General features: G+C 43.2%; 1 protein-coding gene across 5 annotated transcripts in view; it reads left to right on the top strand.

Moving 5' to 3' along the window:
- Positions 1 to 12,193, top strand: part of RPTOR (regulatory associated protein of MTOR complex 1) — a 160,726-nt gene that overhangs the window by 64,141 nt on the left and 84,392 nt on the right. For all 5 annotated transcript variants that reach the window (XM_085311914.1, XM_085311913.1, XM_085311911.1 and 2 more), the window contains one exon: positions 2,412 to 2,471. In XM_085311914.1, the coding sequence (XP_085168040.1) occupies positions 2,412 to 2,471 (60 nt within the window). The remainder of the gene's footprint in view (positions 1 to 2,411; positions 2,472 to 12,193) is intronic.

Genomic DNA, 12,193 nt, shown 5'->3' with positions numbered 1-12,193 from the left:
AGCCCACGTAATGAAAACACAACTTAGCTTTTTTTTTTTTTTTTTTTTTTTTTTTTTTTTTTTTTTTAAAATACATTGATCCTTTAGTATGGTTTAATAGTTTTTCAGGATTGCTACAGACGTTTTCACCTTCCTGTGGAATGAGTTCCTCTCTTACACCCTTTCTGAGTGCAGATGCTAATTAAAAGAAATACTGAAACAGCTGCAGTATATACAAAAGCCGTAAGCATTTGCCATTCTTGTCCTATGCAGGTGAATATCAGRGAGAGTGATGGTGAGGGGCTGTGCTGCAGAAAGGGCACTTTTTCACTGACCAAATGCAGCCTGGTTTTATTTTGTCCTCTTTTTGGACCCAAGTGCTCGAATGAAGTAACTGAAGTCTAAGCTTATTTACATCTTCCCCACAATGCGGCACTAGCAGCTCCCCAAGGAAGTGCTAAATGACAGTTACATAATATATTTAGTATGAGAAAACATCTGTTTATAGTTGACTCTCAAAGGTGTGCTTACTTGCTTATTTAACTTCTCTAGAAGTTGTAGGAAATGCTTGGCACGGTGACATCTCGCTTGTTCAGTGTCCTGAATGTCTGCGCGCATGGGCGAAGCTTTCTGCTTCTAATGCTCAAAGCCTTATGCTTATGAGAAATCCTTGCAAAAAGGAGGCTAATACATTTGTTTGCCCTGTGGCAAATGTCCTCTGTTGCCAGGCAAGAGCTTGCTCATCAGTTTTTGGTCTCTTGATGGGCGGCCCGGAAGTGGCTGCCTGTGCTGTGAACCGCGTTAGTAAGCTCGTCCTTTTTTCACCTTTTGTCTTGCAGCCGTTTGCAGCTCTGTCCTGTTAATCTGTGAGCCTCTGAAATATGGCTAAGTGCAGTCAGGCCAAAAAATAACTTGGCAGAGAGGCTTCCAAAGTGAGAAYGGAGTATTGTAGGAAGGGTGATAGGTGGAACTCTTCTTCCTGGAAGCCAGTGTGTAGCGGCCCGAAGTTGCACTACTGTATCACGATCCTTTCTGATATGGCATAAGCTAGAGGCATGGACTGGCGGAGCTGGGAAGTCTTCTGGCACCCTTCGCCTGCAGGGAGGCTCCTGTGGGATGCCAGTAACTGAATTATGCCTTGCTGAAAGCTRCCTGTGGTTTTTGTTTGAGGACGGTATTTCCCTGCATAGTTCTGTAAAGCAGAATTAGAAAATTTTTCTTTTAGCAGGTTGTATGAACACTGTAGTGTTCCTGGATAGTTTTAAGGCTTTTCTCAATGATGGAAAGCCCTTGCTTTGGAAAAGGAGCCTGGAGACCACACAGCTTTTCAGACCCCATCTCTGTCCTTGGCAGCAGTAGACGGCCCGCAAGTCGGGGTACAGCGGGTCTTCAAGCCTTCGACAGCGGGCTCTGCACATCTTGCTCTATTTTAAGTAATTGTTCCCTCCTTTACTGGGGAAGATCCATTCAGATGTGGATAGCATGCGTCTAGAGAGACACAAAAGGGAGATGGACATTGCAGGCTGCTTTTACGAGTTTGCCTTCCCTCCCTGGGGCTTTCCCTTCTAGCACAAAGTGAAGCGTAGCAGTTTCATAGGAATTTACGTCTTGCTTTGGGCACATTCTCCACTAAACAAGAGGAAGTGGATTCCTGAAATACTGGGAAAATGGACTGGGAATATAGTGATGAGGAACTCATTTCTTAACTTGGATTTGCTTCTTTTTCATCCCCGAGGTGCTGCTGGGGCCACGAAGCTGGTGCGCCGGAGTTCTGGGGGAGGCAGGCGAGGGCGGGGGTCCGGGCTGGCGGCCCTCTGCCCCCACCACGCTTGCTGGGGATGATCTGCTCCTGGGATTTTCTAGGTACCACATGTAGTAGTTCCAAGAGGACTTTGTATTTTCCAGTGGTGGCATTTCCAAAGCAGTGGTATCTACAATACTGAGAAAATGGAGTCAGCATTTTTTTAATTAAATAACTCTGGTGTTTGAACTTAACACATCACTCTTTCTTTTTCTGCCTGCAGTGCCAGATCTCTTCAGGGAAACCCAACCAATGCTAATCATTATTCCAGTAACACACACCAGTTCAGCTTTCGTGGCTCTGTGCTCCTCCCAAGGGACTGTGCCGGAGCACTGTGAACCCTTTTTTTCCTCCTCTCTCTATATGTTGGAAAACTTGTCACTGTGGCAGCTACAATACCACAATTTTGACAGCTGATATGATGGAAATCGCTGCATAATCGTGAATGTAACAAATATTGAAGGCATTGTTTGATTCTTATTATGCTGTGGCAAGTTTTTTTTTTTTTATTCAAATACTATTTTATAAGCAGAAACACTGCAATAAAGAAACCTTCTTCCATATTCTTTCCACAAAGCTGTGTCATTAAATATTTAATTAGAATGACTTATTTTTATTCTCTTCTCTGCAGGTTTTGTATGCAGAAGAGTGTCAGACTGGTGCCAGGAGTCACGTTGGATTTAATAGAGAAGTAAGCCAGATTTTATGATTTATTTTTTTTTTCCATTGCTCTTAATTTCCTCGTTATGTCCAGTATTTTTCCTGTTTGTCTGAGAGGAAATTTCTTTGGAGAGCTTTTCCCAGAGTCTAACTCTAGTGTTTGTCATTTATTCTCTTACCATATGTTGTCCAAATAGGCAGTGACTGTAGAAGAGAGAACTCGTTCAGTGGTGGTGCCGCAGCCCCAGTTAATGGGGCTTTGCTGCTGCGCTAGAGCTTTGTCCGGCTCAGCGCAGTCGTGCAGACCTTGCACCTCGTGCTGTCGTTCGGAGCTAGCCAGGGAGCTGGTGACCGCAGCCGGGGGCTGCAGCTGTGTCCTGATGTCCAGCTTTGCTGGGCTGCAAACGCAGCTGGCTTGGGTGTGAGTTTTGATGGAGGTGGGTTGCCGGAGGTGTTCTTGCAGCCCAGCCCTCGGACCATTTGGCATGAATAGCTGATGTAGTGTGGCCCTAGTCTGCCRTAAAATCTTGAGGATTGGGGCCCCGCTGAAGATGGACAGCAATGAGCGTATCACACTGGCTGACGCGAGGTCRGGACACTGGCCTGGGCTGGTGCTCATCCTGGTGCGTAGGGTGCTGGGAATCTGGGGCTCAAGTAGCAGTGTACATGGTGTGCATCGGGGTGTGAAACTAGAGTGCAGCAAGGAGCCGTTCCACGTTGCACGTCTGAGCGTCTCCAGGAGCTGCTTTCCTTCTCTTCTTTGAGCTGTGCACCCCACGCCAACAACAGCAGCAAACAAATAGAAAAACTCCAACAGAAATACTGTTTTTTCACTTTATCACTACACTGTTGTACTATTCTTTCTCTCTGGTGGTGGTGTTGTTTTTTATACTGTTAATACTGTTGATGCATGTTATAATCCTTTTATCCAAACAATATTTTATCATAATTATTGGTTCTTAGGCAGCTGAGGCAAGCTGATAAAGAAAGACAACTGGTCTTGTAAATCTTCAGTCTATATAAACAAGATAGGCTACTGCAAAAATAATCAAATAATTGTTCCTTGTAATATGCTCTGTTTCTTTCATTCTTAGACAGGCGCAGTAGTTTTTTGCAACCATTAGATGCGTGAGATCTCTGCCCCTTACTGACTGTTTTTGAATGTCCTGTTCTGGGGTCAYTGATACACACATACCAACTTGGGGTGATTAATTGAAGATCATTTGATTTCTGAGAAGTTTTGCCTCTAGAAACACTGTTTTCAAGATTCATTAGAACAAACCATAGGTCCACACTTCTGACACAGGGATGTCCAGAGTCCAATGATCGTCTTTTGTCTAAGAAGATAAGAACTGTAGAAATTAAAAGCCTCCTGTAAAGGCTTAGGAGAGCTGGGCTCTGGATAATAAGTGTGTATTTATAATAGTTTCTTGGTTTTCTACCAGTCGTCTACATGGTGCATTGAAGTGCAGCCATCGTTCACTGTTTACACTGCCAGCAGCAAATTACCTGCTACAGCAGAGGCAATGAGGGTGAGATCACATCAGCTAACTAATGTCTTGTGTTCAGTTGTTGCTTTAGTAAATCCTACCGTGTTGAGTAATTTGCACATTTTACATTGAGATGAGGTTAAATGCCCTTAAGTCTTCCATGATATGTATTTTAGAATAGTGAGGCTCATCAGCAGCTTTTACATATTTAGTTATGTTAATTTTACACATGAAAATTTGGCTATTGTATCCCAGCTAAGATGGAGGAGCTAAGCCAAGGTTCTTGTAAAAGCTTATTTCAGAGGCACTAATCTTATCAAAAGGAAAAATCACTTTTCAGTTTTCAATTGAAAGAACAGAGGCAGGACTCGCAGTAGTGACAGGCAGATGCATAAGTATAGATTTACTTATTTCTTAAGCTTACTAGTTTCTTGTCCTGGTTCAATGTCACCTCACTGTATGTGGGGGGGGGGGGAAGTGCAGGAAAAAAAATCCAAAGAAATGTGTGCAGATAGCTAGGAAAATTAATTTGTATCTGTCTTCAGAGATGTTTTTCATAATGTCTTGTATGTTGAGTTTTCAAATTTTTTGATTGTTACCGTTTAACCCATCTAGGCTTTTTTCTGGGTTGCTGCGTGCTTCAGAGGTGTTTCGTGTGACTTTGGAAGTTGCACAGTCCACATAGGGCACGAGTTTATACTGCTTGCCACTTTCTTCTAAGCTGGATGGTACAAAYGATCAAATTAAAAAATGAGGCATGTTTGCATCTTCTCTAGCACATGGGTTATTAAGCAGCAAATGCTGGCCCTTGCAATGCCTGAGTAGCTGGGTGACATGTTGATGCTTCTTTATGAATCTGGTTTTTTTTCCAAGTGTTATGGGAAAAATGGGTCCTGCCTGGCCCAGGCAGGTGCTCGGAAGCGTTGGCGCTGTTTCCAGTGGTGATGTGTGAGTCCAGGAAAAGGTCCATCATGCACAGGGTTTTCTGTCCATACTGCGTGTGGACGTTCTGCCTCTGTGTTTTGAGGACACGAGAAACAGAAAGGAAATCTGCACAAAGCTTAAACTTGCTTTGCCTGGATGCTCTACRGGCTGCTGCTGGTTTGGTGCTTTTTGGTGTGAGAGAGAGGAATGGTTCTGAAGTTAGATCCTATGCTTCACCTGCTCTYCTGACTCCGCGGTTCCTCTCTAGCAGCCAGCGCAGGAGCAAGAGCTGCTCTCCGGCTGGCCTCTCCTCACCAGCAGACCTTCTCAGTGGCTGGCAGTCGCTTCCATGGTCATTTCTGTTTGGAAAAATGTCCTGTTTCCTTCTGTGTTCTTGGTTCTTGTTGATAATTTCACAGCACGCATACGTTTTTTTAAAAGGCTGTCTACGTGGAAATGGTGCTGGAAGAAGGTTCCTGTGGATATCAAATATTTAAACTTCCTCATCATAATCTGCTACATATACAATTATAGAAAACACATGTTTTTTATTACAGTCCCAAGAAAAGTGCAGAATACTTTCTGGATTGCCTATGTGTATATTGTAATTTATAATGTAGTTGTCTTTAAAACTGGGGGAAGAGTTTATATTCTAATTAGACTGCAGAGTTTGAGATTAAATTAGTCTGTGCCTTCTCTGAAGGGCCTGGATTTCTAATTATCTAGGCTGAACCAGCATCCTGATGAGTAAACGTGTTGCATATTCTAATGTGTATTTATAGAATCATAGAATCAGTAAGGTTGGAAGGGACCTGTGGAGATCATCTAGTCCAATCTCCCCGCTCAGCAGGTCACCTAGAGCACGTTAGACAGGGCTGCATCCAGGCGGGCCTTGAATATCTCCAGAGAAGGAGACTCCACAACCTCTCTGGGCAACCTGTCCCAGTGCTCCGTCACTCTCACAGGGAAGAAATTCCCCCTCATGTTCAGGTGGAACTTCCTGTGCTTCAATTTCTGCCCATTGCCTCTTGTCCTGTCACAGGGGACAACTGGAAAGAGTTTGTCCCYRTCCCCTTGACACCCTCCCTTCAGGTACTTGTACACAHTGATAAGATCCCCCTCAGTCTTCTCCTCCCCAGGCTGAACAGGCCCAGCTCTCGCAGCCGTTCCTCATAGGGCAGATGCTCCAGTCCTCTGATCATCTTTGTAGCCCTACGCTGGACTCTCTCCAGTAGCTCCATGTCTCTCCTGTACTGGGGAGCCCAGAACTGGACGCAGTACTTGAGATGAGGCCTCACCAGGGCTGAGTAGAGGGGCAGGATCACCTCCCTCAACCTGCTGGCAGCAGTCTTCCYAGTGCACCCCAGGAGACCATTGGCCTTCCTGGCCACAAGGGCACATTGCTGGCTCATGGTCAATTGGTCATCCACCAGCACTCCCAGGTCCTTCTCTGCAGAGCTGCTCAGTGATAAGCTATCTGCAGTCTGTGCTGGTGCAGCGAGTTGTGTGGTTGCTTGGTGAAATGAACTATGGCTTTATTCTGCCTTTTTTTTAAAAAAAAAGGGGGGGGGGGGAAGAAAGAAAGAAAATCCTAAAGAATGGCATAACTTGGTATAGGGATGGGAAAATAAAGCTAGGTACCGACAGCCAGGGGTATACAAGAATGCTTTAATTCATATTGCAGCATTAGGCTCTGTCTCCGGAAGCCACTTTGTCAATGATATATTGCTTTCCTGGGACTTTTTATCCTCCTAGATAGTCCATTTGGTATTAGGCAGAGGGAAGAAAATTTCTAAGCAAAAATCCTGGTGACCTGAGAGCTGTTCCTGCTTTTGTRTGAGGCCATTTAGAAGTCAGTCTTTTCAAATGACCATAAAAATATGGTACTAAAATTCCCTTTCACAACTGAAACGGATGGTAGCGCCTTGCTGTCAGGGATCGTTTCGGAGGATCTGCTCTGCACGTCAGCCCTGAGTCGCGTAGGCAGGAGCAATGTGGGCGAAATCCGGCTTGCTGCAGCGCTGCTGCCGCTGTTCTGAGAGCAGAGCCTGGCTCCAGGCTGTCAGTCACCTGCACAAAATCCATTTATAAAAACCACTAAAAATACCGGATTTGTGACTAAAATTACTCTTGTTTCCATTTTAGCTATTATGGAGTGTCAGAGACTGGAAATTATTAATGTTTTAGTGTGTATTGATTATTGATGAGTAATGAATCAGTTGGAGCCAATTTAGAGGCAGAATAGATAAATTCCAAAATATCACACAACAAGAATAAAGTAATTGGAGAAAATGTAGAAATTATACTGTAATATGACAAATATCTTCAGTGCGAGCCTCTGAACCTTAACTAATTGGTTACCTGTAGAACAGAAAATTGGAAGGAAGACCAAATTTCAACCCCTTTATTTTCTTCTAAAAAATCAGTAAAAGAGATTAGAGTGTATTTCAGAATATAAGTGTGTTAGTCATGGTATAATAGAGATGCTTTGCCACACTACCTGTCTGCACGATATCGCTCATTAGTGCTTGAGGGAAAATTTCGCTTTTGAAGATGTTGATCTGAAAGGTTTCTGTTCTGTAATAAATCTGCTTTTATTGAAATGGAGTATTTAGTTTTATCACCATTGTCACAAGGTGCCAGTCTCTGGTGCATGTAAAGTGTATTGTATGTACAAAGTGAAGATCGCACTCAACAGGATGGTTTTCATGGCAACACTTCTTTCATATCTTTATATAGAAAGATAACAGGATTGAAAACTAGTGTACAAAGCCTTATAGCCCTCTTGAGTAAATAATTTAAGAACTTCAAAAGTTTTGTCTGTCTTGAGTAGTTCGCCAAGGCTTCAGGAGCCTCATCAYGGCACGTCTGCATCATTCACGTTATTTTGCAACGATGTAAACGTGCTGTCTTTGAGCAAATTAACAGCGTTGTTTCTGGCACAGCAGCTCTTGGCAGTGCAAGAGCTTCCCAGGGCCTGCATGGCGCTCGCCAGGCATTCTCGTTTCTCCCTTTTCTCCAAAACTAAAATTACTGGGACTCTTCACAGGTATAGGTCAATGCTAAAACATCCTGTTTTCTGAAGTCTACACATTGTCACATATCTTAATGTTATATTTTTATATGTCCAAAAGTAGAGGTAATGATAGAGCCCACCTGAAGGGAAAAGCTGGCATCCTTTGAAGTCAATATTTCCCCTGTAATTAAAGTGATTCATGAGATTTTGCTGAATTTCTGACAAGGACATTGACGGTTGCACCTCGCAGGAGCTCTTTGGTGCCCATGACATTTGGTAGTCCTCGCTTTTCACAGTAGACCGCCGTGATTTAGGTCTTTGTAAAGACTCAGTCAGGAAGTTGATGGAAGAAGCAATTGAGAGTCTGGAGATGTCAAATTGCAGCTAACAGCTGAGGCAGCCTGCTCTTTCTTCCCTTCCCTCCCCTCCCTCAAAAATAGCTTTTACAAATGAAGTCTGCCTTGTCCTCGCTGTCAAAGGCTCTCTGGCGCTTGTCAGAGCACTGTGTGAAGGACCTGGGAAGTGGTACCAGGATGACAGCAATACTTCTCGGGGCGAAGAGTGCTTCGTGGCGCTTTGCAGCTGCCCATCATGTGGATGCCCATCCAGAAATATGTTTTGAAAACTTGTTAGTCTGTGGTCKCAGGACAGGTTTGAAAGAACACATTGTACAAGGAGAACATACCAATTCCCTAAATAATATTTCATGTGAAAAATGGTATAGGGCAAATGGGTGAGTGCAGTGGAACTCTAGAAAAAGGACAAAAAGCAAGTGTATTCCTTTAAGAAGGGTGGAAATATTTTTTAAAAAATGAATGGTTATATTAAATAATTCTCTATAGGAAGTGATGAAGAAGCAAATAGGAGATAGCTGTATTTTTTTTTTCTTATGACCTTTTAGGTTGGGAGCTGCGGTGGGGCTCGGCAGCGACCGCGCCGCGGGGCCTCTCGCGCTGCTGCCCCGGCCCGCTGCCTGCCCTCGCGTTAGCGCTCACCGCGCCGGGGTCCCAGGCGCTCCAAGCCCGGGGCGAGGGATGGAAGTGGTGTCTCGCTGACCGTGCGTGGCGGCGCGGAGGGCCTGAACCTGCCTGCTGCCGCGTGCCGTGGGAGGCGGCGGCGTGTTGATTCCCACCCTCGTAGGAAGCTGTCTTTCCTATGAATCCTGCAGTTAATCTTAGAAAGGAAAAACACCAAATGGATTTTTAAAATCTGAAGTAAAACTGGTACTATACTGGTGAGCTGTTATTTTAAGTCTTTCAGTGCAGAAGCCAAGAAGCGCACTGTACCCGAGGAAGGAGATTGCCCAAGTCGCAGGGRTTTCCGGGCCGGGCTGCTGGCCGCAGCCTCGGAGCTCGGCCTGTCTTTGCTGCTCGGTACCGGCGGTGAGACCTGTGTCGGCGCACGGTCTGTGTTTGGTAGAGAGCCTCGAGGATGAGCTGTGCTTGGGACTGCTCCGTGGCTCCCATCTGGTCCAAAGCTTCGAGCGCTGTCCTGAAGCTCCTGTTCCAGTTTCCACCAAGAACTGGCTTGAAAGTGGCCATCAAACAGCATCAGCTCAGGATTTGGCTTGCTAAGCAATCTCAGCAAGGAACGCTTCGGTTTCTAACTAACAAAGTTCTGCCTGGAAACACTGTTATTTTGCTGCAGTGTGTGTTCTGTAATGCAAATATTTATGCGAAACCCTGACGAGAACAGTTGTGTGGCCTCGTGTCCCCTCTGCTTGCTCTGGGGGATCAGTTAATGAAGGCTGTTTCAGAGATGTGTGTTTTTGTTCTGATAGAGAGACAGGCAGGATTTTTCCAGATGATGTTCACTGCTGCCTGTGGCTGTACAGTGGAGATGCAAACCTGCCTGGGAGAGAAGGCTGCCGTACTTAGCAGAAGAGCAGGTTGCAGTAGAGGAGTCACTTGGTTCATGTAATTTTGTCTTGACACTTCTAAAATTTGAAAACTTGCCCTGGAAGGAAAGCAGGGAGTTTCTTGCTGGGTTGGATGCATGGTTTTGAAATTTGCCCRTCGTATCTCTGATACTTTCTCAGAGAGAGAGAAAGAGAAGAAAAAAACGTCTGTCTGGAGTATGGATCCCTAAACCTTTGAATCAATTGTGTCTGCTTCTTTTCATGGTTAAGTACTCTTCTTTCTTTCTCCACTAGCGTAAAGTATTCATTAGCAGCAGGATTTTTCCCTCTTGTTCCAGAGTGTTCACATTACTCCATGGTAGGATAGAGTGGCCTCCTTAAATTTCTCACTATATGGCATTTATTTGCTATTATTTTTGTAGCTTTTTCTATACCTTCCATATTCCATATGCCCCATTTTTGAATGATTAAAATCAGTATCAAAATGTGAATACTAGGCACAATGTTCTAGTGTCAGTCTCAGCAATACAAGGCAAAATCATCTCTCCATCCACAGCTTTCTGGTACGTCAAGACATGCATCTTCGCCACTTTCTTGTGATCAGTGCTCGGYTGCCTGTGTATTACCATCATGAAATACTTAGCTTTGCTGTTTTCCATGCAGCATTTTTTGTATGGCATGTCTTCCTCAATTGCCTCATTCTCAGGTATATTGCAACACATTTGAATGGGACTGGCTTTCCTAGGTAAACTCCTCCTGTTTGTGTGTGGGGTTTTTTTTGTTGGTTTGTTTAAAAAAAAAANAAAAAAAAAAAAAACACTACTTGGTGGGTCTTCATGCCACGTGGAAATTTTACAGCAAAAAGTTCCTTTTTATCTATAGACATCATTGTTAAAAACACAGTGGGAATATTGCTATATAACTTCAGATGCTAAGATTTCAGGAGACCAGGGTAATCATGCAGTGATTTTGGAAGAGAGGTTAATACGTAAGTATTAATAGTAGTTATATAGTTTAGAAACTTCTATTATATGCAAGTCAACTTTTATATGTGTGTGTGTGTATATATAATGTGTGTATATATTTTATATATATATATATATATATATATATAAAATATATACACACATGCACATATATTTATAAACTTACATATGCATTTTATATAAATGCTTGGAAAAATGCCTATATATTTATATGAACGTGTATATATATTTTTTTGCATCTATGCATGCTTGGAGAAACTGATTTGGCAGTTTCTGAAAGGGAAGGAACATTAACAGTACAGCCACATTTGAGGCCTTTAATTTTGCAAATGTAGAGTTTTCAAAATATTGTTTCATTCCAATACTTCTCGTGTATATTATAATAACTTCTGGCTTGTGGCAAACAGTTAAAAGCATTTATTTATTAAATGCTCATGGAACAGGTAGCTGTTTTATCCCCAGCTGACTCACTAGTTGGTCTTTCCATTTCTCTTTATTAGAGAGAGGGGATAGCTATATGAATATTTCAGCTTTCTGTGTGATTTGAGTTATTTTCTTACCTAAAAGTTAATCTCAGTCTTTGCTTGTTCGCTTTCACTGCATGTCCTGCGTATGAGCAGGGACAGCAGCAGATCACTATTTGGAAAGCTGCCATGGTGGTTATTGATTAGTCCCACTTTTTTCTGCTTTACAATATGTAATAAAATTAGTAATTGGAATCTTGAGCATTTTTAACACCTTACCACATCACAAATAAACTCCTGATATGTATTGCTGGCAAGATTTCCATATTTTTGGAGATGAAACTACTCTTCCTCTCGTGGGCTGGGTAGATGTGCATATGAAGCAGATGGACGGAGACTCCAGGACGCCTGGGGCACAGAGCAGCTTGCAGCAGCGGGGACGCTGCCTGCCGCTTGCTTCACCTGTGCCCTGCACTTGCAATCTTCAGAGGACAGGGATTCATTCTCCTTGGAGAAAATTGAACACAGTAGAAAGAAAATCACTGTATTTATTATTTTACTTTTAGGCTTGTCGATACTACCATGACACAAAGGGGTAAGATCATTATGTGACTGTACACAGAGTGTTTAGACTACCTCTGTGCTGAACATGGGTTAACTAAATAGTTTTCTATAAGCAAATATCAAATCTTGCATGATAGTAAAATGTGGTGCCTAAATTTTTGCTGTGCCTTTGCTGTAGGAGGGTCCAGAATGCAGGTATTTGGCATCCTTTTAGTTCATTTGCTAGTGCTTTTCAAGGCGATTTTTTTCACTCTGAAATTTTGATAATATCAGATTTACAGAATTTGAGAAGAATATATCTTTTGCTGTTGAGTTCCTATAGGGTAATGTTTAATCTGAAACTTAGTTAAGGAGTTCAGGGTCGATGTACTGATCTCCATGAATGCCAATGTATTTATCAGGAAGTTCTTAGTGCAGTAAATGCCTCCTGTTTGAATGAAAAGCTGCTGAT

The sequence above is a fragment of the Rhea americana genome, unplaced genomic scaffold (genome assembly GCF_003343005.1).
Source record: "Rhea americana isolate MKP2758 unplaced genomic scaffold, rheAme1 scaffold_351, whole genome shotgun sequence".
Lineage (NCBI taxonomy): Eukaryota > Metazoa > Chordata > Aves > Rheiformes > Rheidae > Rhea > Rhea americana.
Note: the sequence above shows the minus strand (reverse complement) of the source record. Positions and strands in the feature narration are given on the sequence as shown.